The sequence below is a fragment of the Pempheris klunzingeri genome, chromosome 14, assembly GCF_042242105.1.
Source record: "Pempheris klunzingeri isolate RE-2024b chromosome 14, fPemKlu1.hap1, whole genome shotgun sequence".
Lineage (NCBI taxonomy): Eukaryota > Metazoa > Chordata > Actinopteri > Acropomatiformes > Pempheridae > Pempheris > Pempheris klunzingeri.
Genome location: NC_092025.1, coordinates 14,653,763 through 14,670,944, shown reverse-complemented (window position 1 = coordinate 14,670,944; position 17,182 = coordinate 14,653,763). Strand labels below are relative to the sequence as shown.

The 17,182-nt window shown below is 41.8% G+C and overlaps 1 protein-coding gene across 1 annotated transcript; it reads left to right on the top strand.

Annotated features, from left to right (window-relative positions):
- The first annotated feature begins 2,046 nt into the window (after positions 1–2,046).
- On the top strand, positions 2,047–17,174 carry coro6 (coronin 6). The gene is made up of 11 exons (XM_070843901.1): positions 2,047–2,225; positions 5,047–5,246; positions 9,056–9,178; positions 11,867–11,996; positions 12,230–12,408; positions 13,307–13,426; positions 13,525–13,629; positions 13,800–13,945; positions 14,235–14,292; positions 15,627–15,854; positions 16,281–17,174. Exons 2-11 carry the CDS (start codon positions 5,049–5,051, stop codon positions 16,401–16,403), a joined length of 1,410 nt encoding a protein of 469 aa, XP_070700002.1. The 5' UTR covers positions 2,047–2,225; positions 5,047–5,048; the 3' UTR covers positions 16,404–17,174.
- Positions 17,175–17,182: the final 8 nt, after the last annotated feature.

The window sequence follows — 17,182 nt, the reverse complement described above, 5'->3', positions numbered from 1 at the left end:
GTAAAAAAAAAAAAAATAGAGGAATGATTTACCTCAGGAGGTCCATCATAGGATCAGATGTCTTCACTTGAATAAAAGCTGGATATCTGCAGAAGATCTTGAGAAATAAAATCTCCTAGACAATAGAGATACAGAGGGGCAAAAAAGTATTTAGTCAGCCACCAATTGTGCAAGTTCTCCCACTTAAAAAGATGAGAGGCCTGTAATTTTCATCATAGGTACACTTCAACTATGAGAGACAAAATGAGAAGAAAAAAAAATCCAGAAAATCCCATTGTCTGATTTTTTAAAGAATTTATTTGCAAATTATGGTGGAAAATAAGTATTTGGTCAATAACAAAAGTTCATCTCAATACTTTGCTATATACCCTTTGTTGGCAATGACAGAGGTCAAATGTTTTCTGTAAGTCTTCACAAGGTTTTCACACACTGTTGCTGGTATTTTAGCCCATTCCTCCATGCAGATCTCTTCTAGAGCAGTGATGTTTTGGGGCTGGGCAACACGGACTTTCAACTCCCTCCAAAGATTTTCTATGGGGTTGAAATCTGGAGACTGGCTAGGCCACTCCAGGACCTTGAAATGCTTCTTACGAAGCCACTCCTTCGTTGCCCGGGTGGTGTGTTTGGGATCATTGTCATGCTGTAAGACCCAGCCACGTTTCATCTTCAATGCCCTTGCTGATGGAAGGAGGTTTTCACTCAAAATCTCACGATACATGGCCCCATTCATTCTTTCCTTTACACGGATCAGTCATCCTGGTCCCTTTGCAGAAAAACAGCCCCAAAGCATGATGTTTCCACCCCCATGCTTCACAGTAGGTATGGTGTTCTTTGGATGCAACTCAGCATTCTTTCTCCTCCAAACACGACAAGTTGAGTTTTTACCAAAAAGTTCTATTTTGGTTTCATCTGACCATATGACATTCTCCCAGTCCTCTTCTGGATCATCCAAATGCTCTCTAGCAAACTTCAGACGGGCCTGGACATGTACTGGCTTAAGCAGGGGGACACGTCTGGCACTGCAGGATTTGAGTCCCTGGCGGCGTAGTGTGTTACTGATGGTAGCCTTTGTTACTTTGGTCCCAGCTCTCTGCAGGTCATTCACTAGATCCCCCCGTGTGGTTCTGGGATTTTTGCGCACCGTTCTTGTGATAATTTTGACCCCACGGGGTGAGATCTTGCGTGGAGCCCCAGATCGAGGGAGATTATTAGTGGTCATTTTCTAATAATTGCTCCCACAGTTGATTTCTTCACACCAAGCTGCTTACCTATTGCAGATTCAGTCTTCCCAGCCTGGTGCAGGTCTACAATTTTGTTTCTGGTGTCCTTTGGCAGCTCTTTGGTCTTGGCCATAGTGGAGTTTGGAGTGTGACTGTTTGAGGTTGTGGACAGGTGTCTTTTATACTGATAACGAGTTCAAACAGGTGCCATTAATACAGGTAACGAGTGGAGGACAGAGGAGCCTCTTAAATGTGATTTCCTGGATTCTTTCCCCCCATTCTGTCTCTCATAGTTGAAGTGTACCTATGATGAAAATTACAGGCCTCTCTCATCTTTTTAAGTGGGAGAACTTGCACAATTGGTGGCTGACTAAATACTTTTTTGCTCCACTGTATTTTGCTGCCAGTGTTGGTGTTCCTAGTTCATGCTGCAATGACAACGTTTTCTTGTTTGGAGGCAAATGTCATTGCTCAGTCATATGACTTGTTCCTGAGATATGTTTGAAGTGTCTTGGTTACATCTTGGATAAGACATTAACCATCGTGCTGAGCTGCATGTTGCACAGAGAACTGTGTAGAGAGTTCCCACCTGTGTGTGTGTTTATGTACCTGTTCAATCTGCCACTTTCCTAAAAGTTATAAGTCACCTACCAGAGGCCACCACTGGTGACTCTGACCCCCAGGGACGCGCTGGCCGCCTGTAACCGGCGCGCGTCACGTTTCCCTGCACTGACAGAGCCTGTTCCAAAATAGACGGCACCCACCCTGCACCCACCCACACCCTCCTCTCTCCCTGCTCTGCCCCGGTACTCTCCCCTCTCTCTTTCCCTGCCGAAGAGCGTCACGCAGTTGTCCAGTGCGTCTCCTCAGCAAGTCCGCACCGACTCCAGGAAAGCGGGATATCATTTAGAGGAATAAGAGCAGCAGCAGGAGGAGGAGGAGGAGGTCTACACTACAGAAACAGAGAGAGTTGTCCAGGGAAGAGGGGTCTCCCCAAAACCTGAGGTGAGCTGTCCCGTCCTATCTTTCCTAATATGTGTGTCAGTGTCGGTGCTGCAGTGGGGTGAGAGGTGCGTCAGCGTCTTTACTGCACTGCTGGAGGGGACCGGGTGCGTCCCCACCTTTGGAAACCCCGAGAAAGAGACAGAGTCGGTACATTGTGACTGTGCACTTTCCCCTCCTGAGATCTTGGAGTCGTGCATGGCAGCTGTGGGCTACTTTAAGGAGCACATTGTACATTACTAACCTCCCCCCTCCCCTCCCCTCCCTCCCTCACACCTCCATGACAGCCTATGCTCCCGTGTTTATGTGTGTTTGTGTAGGCTGTGTGCATTGGCAGTTTAATTTTACGCACCGTTCATTAACGATAAAGCACCTCTGAGCGCGTCGCCTTCATTCTGGGACTATTTAGGATCAGGCTGGTCCGGGTGGGAGGAGCGGCTGGCCCGGGTGGGACAGTGCAGTTTGTCATGTCTATATTAGGAAAGTGGCAGTGTCATTCTTTCGCTCTGTCTCGACTCTCCAGAGCTGTGCCCCGCGCCACACAGGAGGGCCACCTCATTAACCTGAGGCAGAATTAAAGGAGCAAGTCGGAGGTTTTCCACGTTTAACTTAATTCATTATAAATCACACACTTATTTCTAACATGCAAGTTTGTTGAAAGACTGTTGACAGAGATCTGCTCAAATCTCCCTTTTTAATGCTGGTTTCAGCTCATGCCAGTGATGTGAAAATCGTCTTGAGGACCATGGCTTTCTTGAGATAACAATCAATCTCTATTAACTTTAAGATATATCTTTATTTCATTCTAATCTTTACATTAATGTTTTTTAGTTTTTTAAAGCACTTTCCTAAAAACATGCTATGATAAGGCATTTCCATGTTCAAATCAGATGACAAGGCATCCAAACAGAATCAAATTTTTTTGGTTCTTTTTGGTCAAATGCTTGAAAAAAGAAGATAACTTAATTGAAATATGGGCAGTTTTCATTCATGCTATAGAGGACATAATAGCAGGCAGCAGGAGAGCTTCTTCTTCTTCCTCCTCTTTTATATATCAGCACTTTAGCTTGACAGCCAGATGAAAAAAAAAAAACAGGATTAAAATACAATTATGACTATCGACAGGTGTCTGAAGCAGTATCAATACATAGATATATACATATATATATACATGTATGTGTGATATTGTGTTTGCGCTGAAATGCCCCACAGATGGCCCGTCTGAAGTGGTTGCAGGAATGTAAATCTCTTGATAACGGAGAGCTTCCAGGAAAGAAGCGAGGGCCTCTGTCCTCTCATCGGTGTGGCTGATTCGTGAGCCCCGCAGTCTTTGGGCTCAGGCTGGGGCTCAAATGTAAAATATTGTCGTGTGAAAGTCAGATGTGATCACTCAAAGCTGTGATGACAGCAGGATTTGGGTCTCTCTGTGTTCAGTTTGCCACAGGCCTGATTAGGTGACACATTTCCACAGAGAAAGAACTGGACTCTGGCCTCTTTATGGTTTTCTTTTCATTGTGAGGAGCCAGACAGTTTGAGTTTAGGATCATCCACCAAACAAGAGGAGGAACTCTGCTGCATTCATCAGACGTCTTCGGGGACTGAAGCAGGCCTACTTCTAGATTTGGGTTTTTAGCTTTGGCCTTATATAAGCCAGTGCAGTCAGGGGAGTGCATGCTGGATAAGTTTTAAACCACATATTCTCACAAGGATTGTATCACGGGGGTGTGATTGCATGTAACTGCTGTGCTTCACATTGGCTTTTGTATCTGTCATCTGTTAAGGTCTCTCCTGGCCTTTTATCTGTTTTTTGTGTCTTAGTGTTTGTCTTTGATGTTTGGCTCTCACATAGTGTTTGGTGGGACAATCAACTATTAATATCTACTCTGATGGCAGGCACTGTTATAGAATATCTCCTGTGTTTCGAAGGATTACTGTCCCTCTGGCCTGGTGCCTGGGACAGCCGCAGAACAGCAAGTTGTCCGTCAACAAACGGCCTAAAAACACATTACAGAGTTCATTATTCAGAGAAAAGCAGACGGTTATTTAAAGCTTCTGAAAGGCTGGCTTCAATTTTATTTACAACATCAAATATTCATGACTATATAAGCAACATTACAGTTCTCTTTAGGTATTAATTAGTAAGCTGATTGATTAAAAAAGGTTTTCAGGGCCTTTAAATTGTACTAATGATGGATAAACTGAGTGGATGAACAGTAGACCTGCATCAGTCAGCTGCCTCAATTTGGGGCGAAGTAGAAGACAAATGAAGAAATTCAGCGTTTGCTTGCATGACAGGGACAGAATCTTTTCTTCTACTTCATGCGACTCTCAAGCCAAATGAAATAAATACCAAAGGTGGGTGAAGCACCCTGTCAGCTTTCAAAATAAAATGCATGAAAGCACCATAGAGTTAGTGCGTCATCTTCAACCTTAAAAACGAGTGCCAGCAAAACCAGCAGGGAGCTGCTTGTGAACGCTATTCAACAACTTGTCTCGATAACAAAGACAATAACAGACTACATATAGGAAGATACGAAGCATAAAAAGTACAGTTTGCAGGCGGTGTAGTATTGTGATAACTCTCCCGTAGTCTTCAGTCAGTTCTTTGTCTTGTTTTCTGTTCTATTAGATTTCTTCTTCATTGTAGCGATGAGATCTGATTGAACTTTGATTGAATTGACATGGCATGAATATACAGTTCGTAACTGTTGATGTGACTCTGCTGCTGATTTTAGTTTTACTACTATATTTTGTTTTTGCGATTATGCTGAAATTTTATCCATAAATGTCTCTGATCCTCTCCTTCCATCTCTTCCTCCCTCAGCCATGAGTCGCAGCATCGTACGGCAGAGTAAGTTTCGCCACGTCTTTGGCCAGGCGGTCAAAGCTGAGCAGGGATACGATGACATTCGTGTTTCCAAGGTGACGTGGGACAGCTCCTTCTGCGCCGTCAACCCAAAGTTCCTGGCGGTCATCGTTGAATCCAGCGGAGGAGGAGCGTTCCTGGTCCTGCAGCTCTCTAAGGTCAGTAAGGTCAAAGGAGAAATGATCTCAAAAGTGATTATCTGAAAGCTGTGCAAAAACATGAAACACCTAACATGTTTTTAGGTTTGTACATGCTTGAAATTGTAGTGCATGTATTGTACTTCATATGTACGTTCAACTTTTCCTTTGTCGGTATTTTCTATACTTTTCTATGTTTTCTGTGTTTCAGTGATTTACATTAGTTACATTAAGAATGAAATGTGCCTCATATAAGAGGAGAAATAATCCATATATGAACAACTTCTATGAAACTCTGCTGCAGAGTATGTTTGGATGAGATTTTAAATGAAAGTGTGTGAGCTGTGTTTTGGAAAAAGGTTATACACTTTTAGTGTTTAATTAAGGCGTTTATCCTTAATAGTTCTGAATGAAATGTCTCCACTGCTGTTGGATATATTGTTGTTACATTTGTAAAGACTTTCCTGTCCCCTACAGGAGGAACTGCAATAGTTGTGATTAGAACCTAACTTTTTCTTTTGCACCATCACCAAGTCATAATTTCATTTAATTTCCAAGTCATCTCTGTCAACACAGCCTTACTGGTCTTGATGACTAGTGAATGAGACAAATAATCCCCTCAATCGATAAATTCAGTCTATTAGCTGTCCTACCTTGTTTGGGATGGAATTGTGTGTGTTCAAAATGGTGCCTGTGCATGCTCCGAACTGATATTAGTTTTCAAACTGTGTTTTTGACACATGCTTGTTTATCTTGAAAGAAAAGTGAAGCCCTCTGAGTCAGTCTCCGGGGTCGCCCATGTCCCACGCTATTAGCAGGATGTTTTTATTGTATAAGAGTGAGTGGAAACAAGATGAGAGGATAAGATAAGGAGAACTTTACAGGGAAAGAGGAAGAAAAGAGAGAGAAGTAAAGATAGTTTGATACTTCTGCTCACTGGCGGCGTCAGACTTTTTCAGTAAAGTTACTGAGGTTTGTCTCAGTAACTGATGTTGTCGTGGAGGAGGGGGACAAAAAGGCTTCCCAACGTCTTTGGCAAGCAGCTCTGTACCAAAGTTAAATAATCCCTGTGACAGCAGATATTTGAAAAACACAGAAAAGTGTATTTGTCCTCCTCTAATGTCGGGTCTTCTTAGGTTCACAGGAACTTAAGAAGGAATGGACGTCAAGCTGCTTTTTGAAGCCGATCAGTGCCACATGAAGGCTTAACACTTATTTTAATGTATCTTCTCTCTTAGCTTGATTTAAGCATGTTTGTCCTTCTAGTAACAGATGATATGATATTTGCCTCTCGCTGATGTGCTGGGGAAGCCTTGGGAAGCATTCCGTGATTACTAAAACAGGAGTACAGGGACAGGAAAAGCAACAAGTCAAGACAGATCAGACACTTAAGGCTGTGATGCTTCAGTGTGAGGCCTCGTGATGATAACAACATCGCCTTAAAATAAATGATGGACATCAGCAAGACAAAACTAAACTTGTGTGTGCTAATCCAGTGATCCCATCCAACAGAAACAGAACAGTTTTTTTTTGATGTGATAAAAAAAAAGTGATAGAAAAATCCACATTTAACTGCTGAGGTTGGTCAATTGAAGTGAAGTTTTTGCTTATTATGTTCAAAAAAGTGCTAATTTCTTCTGTTCTACAGTCTGTCCAGTAAGCTGCAGATAACCCCTGTAGTCAGCCAAGTCTGCAGCAATTTAGTTGACCTGTGAGATGCCTCCACTCAGCGGGCTTCATTTGAGTCGAGCTGCTAACGCCAAGTGCCAATCACAGTCGACCATTACGAGAACTGAGAGGTTGTTGGCCTCAGTCAGAATGAAAACTATTAGAAAATATTGGTATCTGGAGACTGTGAAGAATGCTTATGTTTTAAACAACTTTAGCCCACATTTTAGTGTCTTAACCCTTTAACCTTCTGCTCAACCATATGGTAGAGCACATTTTGACTCACCATATCTTATTGAAAACATGTTTTACTTATGACATCTCAACCGTTTGGTAGAGGCCAATATTTCAAAAAATGTGGGGTCTGTTCTTAAAAAAAACATTGATTTTTGTAATTAGTGCCCCAAGGAAATAAGATATATAAAGAATACATTTTTTCATTGCTTTTTTCTTGGTGAGGACGTTAAAGGGTTAACAGGACGTGGAATTAACAATTTTTTTTTGAATTTAGAATTTTCAAGGTCGTCTTTGCCAGGATTCATCAGCGTCATTCATCAGTGGTAATTACTGACAAAGAGCAAGAAGACACAGACTAACACTCTGTTTGGAGACGCAGGGAAATGGATGTGATTATATACGTGGTGAACAGACGTGCTATTAATACACACCAACGTGCTCTCCACCCTCCATCTCCCCCCCTCCAGGTCCCCAACAGGCCACAAGAAAAACTCCCCTTTCAACGCCTCGTCGCTCAGCTATAAATACACCTCTCTCTGGGAGTGTGTGTGGGGGGGTCATATCTCAGAAGTTGATACACATGTTCACACGATAGGAACAGGGAAACATGGAATTAACTGGAAGTGACATTGTGTACTGATTTTAGTTTGCATTATATTAAAATATCTGGTTTTGTCTGTTTCCTGGAAGTCAACCATGATGCTGCAAGTTTGTTTTGGGTGCACTTTGAAGGATTTTACATCCACATTTGTTCTTGTTAACATCAGAGATGCATTCAGACTAGTAACACTGGATGCTGGTCATCAGTAATAACAGTCAGACTAGTAACACTGGCTGACCTGTCTTATTACAATGGTCTGAACTGACCTCATCCACTCGTCTGGACTGAATCCTAACAGAACGTTCACATTTGTGTCGCTGTTTCCATATCGAACTGAAAATGTCACCAAGGCTGGATCACATACTGACCGACTTCACTGCAAAGGTCCTAAAAACAGGGCACCACTACACTACAATAGCTGCTAATGTGGGTCCTGCATTACTGCCATAACTTGTCGCCTATAGAGAAATCAAATGTAATTTTTTAACACTTTTAATTTTGTAGTTTATACTGTGCTCATATGGTGCATAAATAGCAAACCTGCCATACATAGTCTGCTGTGAACATTGTACTTAATGGGAATTTGGGAATAGAAGATAGTGAACACAATGGCCTTTAATTGGGGCACAACAGTCATTTCTTGTTCTGTTACTTGCAACTCTATGGTTGTTTCAGTCACAGTTCAGGAGTTGATGTTGAACCAATACTCTCACCACAGGGCCACTTTTTAAAACTCATGATCTTCATGAGCAGATGGAGTTTGCCCGCTTCTTATGGCATTGTAATGTGGCTAAAAATGTCAATTTTTTTCAGAGTGCTGTTAAGACTTTCCCATCAAATTCAGATTGAAAGTTCATTCTTGATCTTGAAAATGGTGGTTAAGCAAACGATCTCATCACAAGATCCATTTGGACAAGAAATACTTACAACAAAGGAAATTCATCATCATCTACGATTCCATGACAACTTAGCAAACTCCATCCAACATGTGTGATGCAATCAAAAGCCGAGGAGCAGCGGCTAAGTGGACATCAGGGTGAGACTGTGGGTTTGAATGGACCACTGAATTATTTTTATTTCTTATTTCACACTGAAGTAAAGTCAATGACATGCTGTTGAAACAACTGTCACATATAACCTCAGATGTCCTAACAGCATTCCACTTGTAGTCTGGATTTTAGTACATTTGTTGACATCTCGCATCCTTGATCAATACGAACTGCTGTTTTTCTCTTTATGACAAATGGATGAATGTTAATGGTAAGTTGGTGCACATGTGCAGCCCTAACTCGGTCTTATTTGTCACTGCTGCTGTGTGTTACAGACAGGCCGCGTGGATAAGAACCACCCGCTGGTGATCGGCCATTCTGGACCCGTCCTTGATATCGACTGGTGCCCTCATGACGACAACATCCTGGCCAGCTGCTCAGAGGACTGCACTGCAATGGTAATGACACTGTGTGTGTGTGTGTTTGTGTGGGAGAGAGACGTTGCTGAATCATGTGGAGGAGTTTGCTGTTAGGTGACTCAGACAACAGTCATAGAGGTCGTCACAGCCTGAGTTCGTCACGTCCGCCTGCCCATTAAATGAGTGAAGTGAATCAGTCAAGGCATCGGTGCGTCTACCTGTCTGCCTGTCCGCCCACCTGTTCCGCCTCATCTGTATCTCCTCATCAGGCTGCCTGTCATGTTTCGTCCTTGACAGTTCAGAATCTGTTATCTGTCTGCAGCCGACCTCGTCATTGTAACACGGCTGCTAATCCAACCTGTTTGTGCGTGCATGCCTATAAAAGTCAGGTAGAGGATAAAAGCAGTAATAATTTGTCGGTGTTTGGGGGTATTTTTGGCACAATGGGATGTTAATTACAGTATGACATCTTCCCCAGGCGTTCTGTTCTCTGTTCAGTGATACTTTGCTTGTTTCATATGCATTCTGCATTCTTTCTTCTGACCAGAAAACATCTCAGACAGAACTGGAGGCTGTGCATGCAGGATATTTACACACAGGATTTAGAGAACAGCTTAAATAATCACCATCAGCCTGTGGTGGTTATGTTCTGAACTGTTAAAACCATGTCACAGTGACATCCTCGTGGCATTAACTTGGACAGAATTTAAATATGATGCAAAGTGAATATTTAAGATCTCAATACGTGCACACGTTGCAGAATACATAGAAGGATTATAAACACACCTTTGTAGTTCTATCTATTGTTGCTATTGGGTTTGTTACAGAAGACAAAAGGAGCTCTAGCTCTAGTTTTTAATACACAGCGGATTATCTGTGGCCCTGAAGCTCATGAGTTTAGTCAGCAGGGGTCACTGTGAGGCCTGGACTGCATAGAAATAACTGATACTATAATGTGTTGAGCTGAATGACAAGTTATGTGGGTATCAAAGTTGTATCATCAACTTCTGATTCATTTTTCTGTAGGTAGATTAAGCGACTGATCAACCACGACATTGTTTCAGCTCTAATCTATCTTTTCTTCTTTTGTGATGGTGACACAACTGGGAATAAAGCCGCGCCTGGTGGAAAATACAACATAATATGTGACATTTTATGAAAATGTTTTAGCTTCTCATTGTATTTTCAGCTTAATACACTTAAAAAAAAATCTGTTACATCAAGATGATTTGCTCCTTAAGTCACGTTACATTGCTTCGCATGTGTGTGTGTGCTGTGTGTGAATGTGTGATTGTGTGTGTGTGTACACAAATGTGCAGTATGTCAACATGTGTCAGTCATACCACTTTTTTTTGATTTGCATTATGACAACATGCCTGTTGACTCAGCATGTGTCTGTGCAGCACAGTTGTCACTGAGGACAGATTTGCCCACACTTGTTCACGACAACATCGCAGGAATCTTTGTGCGATTGAATGATTGAACCACTGCTTCTCCTATGGCAACAGCTGCTGGGATGCTGTTCGAGTGCTCTGTGTTTGCCTTTTTGTGTGTGTGTGTGTGTGTGTGTGTGTGTATGCTTTGTTTATGTGCAGCACACAGACAGACAGACAGTTGCAGCTGTCCAGTCTGTGGAGCAGAAAGGCCATAACTGTGATGTAATTCTCTTCAGCTCACAGAGACGGATCATTGTGTCATCTGAAAAGGCTCATTAGAGTGTGTTTATGTGCGTTTGTGTGGAGCAACGGGGGCAGAGCTGTGTGTGTGTGTGTGTGTGTGTGTGTGTGTGTGTGTGTTTGGGCATATGTGGATAAACTAATCACCAGCAGGTGTGGCGTAACTGAAAAGGCCACATTTCAACAAGCTGGTTGGATATTGGACAGACATTCACTCTGGACTCAGCTGCATCTTTAATTGACACAAAAACGATGCTTTCTCAATACCCTCATGCTGACTTTACAATATTAGAGAAAATTATGGCTCCTTTCCGTGTACTCTACGAGGAATTCATTAAAACAACATACTGCATAAAGTAACAGCTGTTCAGGTCACCTGCTCATGTCAGGACGTGTCAGTGTGCAGTATTTAAAATATAGCTTTTATATAAAATTACTGTGACATGTGAGTCTTGTGAACAGGGTTTTAGCTAGTACTGAGGACACTGAAGATTGTTCCTCGGAAAAAAAACCAGAGGAGCAGTTTGCATTCTGCAATTACACAGAAACTACACATACAGTAGCGTGGTTTTAAAGGGTGATTCTGGTATTTCAAATACCCAGTATCTTTAAATTAGACCTTTTCAGACAAAAAAAAGTGAAATAAAGGGACTTTTTAGACCAGAATTTACCTCTTGAAGTGGGGAAAAAGGCTTTGAAACAACCTGTTATTGGGCAGTTAAACAAATAGATTAAATGAAAAACAATTAAAAAAAAATAGAAAATGTACATTTATGTATCCTTTGGGTGGCTGGTAGATTTGGACTTTGGATTTGGACTCACATCAAATTAAAACAACTTGTAATTTGATTTGTCACAAGCACCTCAATAAATCTTTTAGAGGTGTAAAAAAACAAAAACAAAGTTGCTGTCCTACTTCGCACCAGGAAGATAAAATGGGTTAAATAGGTTATATTTGAAGTAGGCAGCTGCTTTACTGTAGTTGTCAATACACTGATTACTGGACAGACAACATGAGCTGCTCTGATTTTCCTTCATCTCTCCTCTCCAGGTTTGGCAGATCCCAGATCATTCACTGACCCGCCCCCTCACCGAGCCCATTGTGGTCCTGGAGGGACACTCCAAACGTGTCGGCATCGTCACCTGGCACCCTACCGCACGCAACATACTACTCACTGCGGGTAGGACACACACACACACACACACACACACACACACACACACACACACACACACACACACACACACACACACACACACACACACACACACACACACACACTCCATGACAGGCTTATAATCTGTTGACGTTATCCAACAGTGATGATTGTATGTAAAAGAAAAGCTATGAGTTACGACCCCCTTTCCTTTGCTTACACAACATTCAGATGTCCATTTTTTGCTCTGCCCACAGGCAGTGATAACCTGGTTATTATCTGGAACGTGGGGACAGGGGAGCCCCTCATCTCCATGGACGACCACCCAGACCTCATCTACAGCATCAGCTGGAACCGAAACGGCAGCTTGTTTTGCACCACCTGTAAGGACAGACGTCTGCGTGTCTGCGACCCCCGCAAGAGGGAGGTGGTTGCGGTGAGTGAGTAGAAAATACTAATGAATATACGCCTCACAACATTATTCATTCTAAGAAAAAAAATGCATCTCAGTGGTTGTAAAATAAAAAGATAAAGACTTTTGCATTCTCTCACAAAACTTATCCCTCAGGTCAATGTACTTCCATATTGAAATTGTCCTGTATTTTTGTGCACAGCCTACTGTAATACATACACCTTTGTGAGGGGATGCAAACGCGTCTTACATGACAAAACAAAAGTTTTTTTTAGTTTTTTTTCCCTCCCCCCATGGGGTTCCATACCTTAACAATATCTTACTATGTTGCAATATATTACATGGTCAAAAGAAATTATTGCAAGAATGTATTTCTTCTGAAACCAGAAAGGACCCTAACTGTTTCCCCTTGTTTCCAGTCTTTATGCTAAGCTAAGCTGAGCTACGCTAAGCTAACCAGCTGCTGGCTGGTGTTGATCCTCTTATCTCACTCTCAGCCAGTAAGCAAATAAGCACAATTCCCAAAATGTCCCAAACTATTCCTTTAATACAGGTTTGTGGATCTAAAGCAGTGTTTCTCACACTTGGTCCTGGGGGCCCAGGATGTTTCCGTACACACCTGATTAACATAAATGGGACGTTATCAAGCTTATGCAGGGCTTGATGATGAGCTGATCATTTGAATCAGGTGTATTGGAGCAGAGAAACATCTGAAACATGCAGGAGATGGATCCTCCAGGACCAGCATTGGGAAACACTGACCTAAAGCACAAACTCAAACAAATCAGTAATATCACAGGAGTCCCACAGTGCTGGTACAGCTGGCAACAGTGGGAACACAGGATTTCAGGAGACGGCGAGACACCAAGATGAAGAAGGAACTAGCTCTTGCAGTAATCTCCGTCCCTCTGTTGACCCACAGGAACGTATGGCTCCACATGAGGGGATCCGGCCCATGAGAGCCATCTTCACCAGAGAAGGAAACATCTTCACCACAGGATTCACCAGGATGAGCCAGAGAGAGCTCGGACTCTGGGACCCGGTAAGGACCAATTCAGATTTCACAAGCTCTACCAGAGGGTGCAAAATTTACATGCAAGACAAATTGTGGGCTTTCTTCATCGTTTTTACTCCCCACAGACAAACTTTGAGGAGCCTATTGCATTGTTGGAGTTGGACACAAGTAATGGAGTGATGTTACCATATTACGATGCGGACACAAACATGGTCTACCTCTGTGGAAAGGTACAGAGACATTTTGATTTACTGAATGAAATCATGTTGTCCCTAAGGTGTAAAAATACTGTGTATTTGTATCTGTTTTTCCAGCATCAGTAATTACAGGGTTACATTTATTTTTAACATATTACAAGTTTTTAATTATTACAAGTGAGTTTTTCTGTGTGTGTGTTTAGGGGGACAGCAGTATCCGTTACTTCGAGATCACAGAGGAGCCACCATACGTCCATTACCTCAGCACCTTCAGCAGTAAGGAGCCCCAGAGAGGGATGGGCTTCATGCCTAAAAGAGGTGTGGACGTCACCAGATGTGAGATCGCTAGGTGAGATACTGATCATGCAATGAATGACTGAAAAGATTACAGCTCTTCCGCAGTATGTCGTGAAATGAGATTGTATGTGTTTGATGGGATGTAAAGGCTGTCGATGTTGTGTGAGGGCGGCTGTAAAGCTAAAATCCAGTTTGATTGCTGCACCAAAGCCTTAACTGACAACATGAAATAACAACATGATCTCAGGACGCATGAGAACATCTTTATGCGTATGAGCCGATACATGAATATGTAAAAGCACAGCTGATGGATGCCTTCTCTCCCTCACTTGTCATCTAAGGTTATTCAAGCTCCTTGACAAGAAGTGTGAGCCCATCACGATGACAGTGCCCAGAAAAGTAAGCCTGACTGACTCTACAAGCTTTTCACTTTCACAGGGGTGGAGGGTAAATAGTGAGAAGAGTTTTTCTATTTTATTTAAATTCCACCTCATTTCACAGAGAAAATATTGTTCCTTTCACTGTAATTTAAGATAAAGTTACTAGTTACTTTTCAGATTCATATTTTTCACACAAAACAAATTTACAAGTTTATAAATTATGATGCATTGATATAGATTTAACCAAAAAGTATTGAAAGCAATTCAAATGAGCTAATGCCTCAACCATGAAATCATTGCCAGAAAATTCAAATTTTTTGAAACTGGAGTGTTTATTGAACCTTCTGACAAATTACAAAAAAAAAACCCAATTATTTTTGAAGTTTCAAAAGCTTTAATTTGTATCATTTTTGCAATTTATGCTCAGTTTGTTTATTTTAAACAAACAAAAACATATAAAACACAGATAAAATACAAAAAAATATCACACTGATGATGTGGAGGTGTATCAACGACCATTTCATAGCGCGTCTCTGGGCTGGGGTGTTTCCAGCAGTGTATGTCTATATTAGAGCTTTTATCCAATCATATTTCAGTCATCATGTGTTGCCAGGGTCAAAGAAATCTGCCCTGAGGCCTTCAGAATCAAAAGTGCAGGCGCCCGTAGCTTAAAATACATCGCAATGAAGCTTTCACCAATCAGATTTCAGATTTCAGATTACACAGGGCCTTCTAGCAGGCGTACGATGACGTTAGTATTTTCACATCCTCTGATTGGCTGGTCAGAGAGCTCAGCCAAAGCTAGTGATTCTTATCTGTACAAGCGACCTGCACGAGCTAAAACTTTATCATAATCGTAAGTATTAATAGCAGTTTTTTAACCCACAATGGCTGACGGAGGAGAAGATGCTAATTTGGTCGTAGATCTACTTAGATATCCATTTTCAAGGCGGACTTCTTGGACTCAGGTAGGACGCCACTGAAGGCCCAGGTGTAAAATGAACGGCCCGCCACTGTAATAAGTAAATAAATAAATAAGATCAAATCATCGTAAGAATGCGCCTACAGTGTTTGTATAATTTCCTGTCTATGCCAGAAGGGGGAACCTTTTAGGTAAAGGATCTGACTTCTTCCACCAATGGATATTTAAATGATTCCTGTTGCCAAGTAATAATCTGTTCTTTAGGTATAATTTATTTTTCATTTGGCGCTCTGTCCCTCTCTGCTGCTTCCATCATCTCTTCCACTCTTCCTCTTAAAAAGACAGAAAGAATTTTGATTAATCCTGCAAAAGCACCCATTGTACAATACCTTCCAAAAGAGAAATGACACCTCTCCAACTCTCTTGCACAGTCGGACCTCTTCCAGGATGACCTGTACCCGGACACAGCAGGGCCTGAGCCTGCCATGGAGGCCGAGGAGTGGCTGGAGGGGCGTGACGAAGATCCAATTCTGATTTCCATGAGGGATGGCTACGTTCCGCCCAAGAGCCGAGAAATCAAAGTGGCAAAGAAGAACGTGCTGGACTCCAGACCCACCACCCGACGCAGCATGTCCACTCTGGAAACCAACAGTCTGCCGGTAGGTTGTCAAGCATTACGTCACCTCTACATGCTCACATGATGTAAATCCTTTATGTGAACCACTGTTTGCTATACTGCATTAGATACAGTATATAGCACAGTTTCAATGCAGTATGACTGCTCTTTCTTTAGCTTTGCAGCTCGTAATCTGAATGTACCGTTACTCCAAAGACCGTCTGCCGCTCTGTTTAACATGTCCCTGTTTATCTCTCTTCTATTTGTACCTGCCCACTACTTTTGTTTCCAAAGCTCCCTTCTTTGTTTTGGTTCATTTTTCCTAGTTGCTCGCTGTCCTTGACCTATTTTTCCTCTTTCTATTTTTCTTTATCCTTAATTTCCCCCTCCCTGTCACTGTCTTTTTTCCTTTCTTATTCTGTTTCCCTTTTCCCTCCACTCTCCTCTCCACCCCTCTTCTCCTTCCCAGCCTCAGTTACTTGAGAGGCTGTTGGAGGAGATTCAGAATCTGAAGGCCACAGTTTTGTCTCAGGAGAAGAGAATCTGTGACTTGGAGAATAAGCTTTCCCAGTACACCAATGGCACTGCCTGATGTGCATTAAAACACACTTTCTGAAGAACTGGTCTGAATTTCAGAATCACTATAATTGTAGAAAAACTTCTCCCTTGCATTTACAAGGAGCCCCTCTCCTAAATACTCTAACAGCCCTTTTAAAGGTACAGTTTATGTAAGAATGTGAATGTGGACAATGTAAATGCAAATTCACGGTCCAACAAATTTGAACAAATTACCTGCTTAACTAGAATAACTGTTTTGTGGTTGATTCTGCAAATCCACATTCCAGTTTTGACATTATGTACCTTTAATGCTATGGCAAAAATATTTAAATAAATTAACACCTTTACAGTTATTTGTAAAGAATGAGAAGAGTGCAAAAGTGGAGTAAGTGGGCTGTACGTTAGAGGGACATGTGCAAGTTGGGTGAAAGAAGTCAACACTGTATTTTTAAAAATACTACAAGAAATGGAAAAGTATCCAAAAAATAGCAAAAATAAAAAACAAAAATACCAGAGAAAAACTGCGTGGGGATGCAATTTTTGGCGAATTGCATCAACAAACTCCCTAAACAATGTAGTAATAACATACCACCACAAAAGATGCACACATACACACGTGTATTTTCCTCGCTGTCCATAGCAGACGATCACTGACCAGTTTATTTAAATAAGCCTCTCTGAAAACTTCTCAAAATGTAAATAGTGATAAAGGAAACAGGAGAAAATTTGCTGAACTTGTAGCAAAATGTGAAAAGCAAAACGTTTTGTGTTCTGTAAAGGATTATACATTAGACACATTATGACAACAATAAA

What these genes read in the sequence shown, in the direction of transcription:
- coro6 (XM_070843901.1), top strand. Translation starts at nt 5,049, where the DNA reads ATGAGTCGCAGCATCGTACGGCAGAGTAAGTTTCGCCACGTCTTTGGC. An exon ending in TGGTCTACCTCTGTGGAAAG is followed by an intron (nt 13,630 to 13,799) that starts GTACAGAGACAT and finishes GTGTGTGTTTAG; the next exon opens with GGGGACAGCAGTATCCGTTA. An exon ending in TGGAAACCAACAGTCTGCCG is followed by an intron (nt 15,855 to 16,280) that starts GTAGGTTGTCAA and finishes TCTCCTTCCCAG; the next exon opens with CCTCAGTTACTTGAGAGGCT.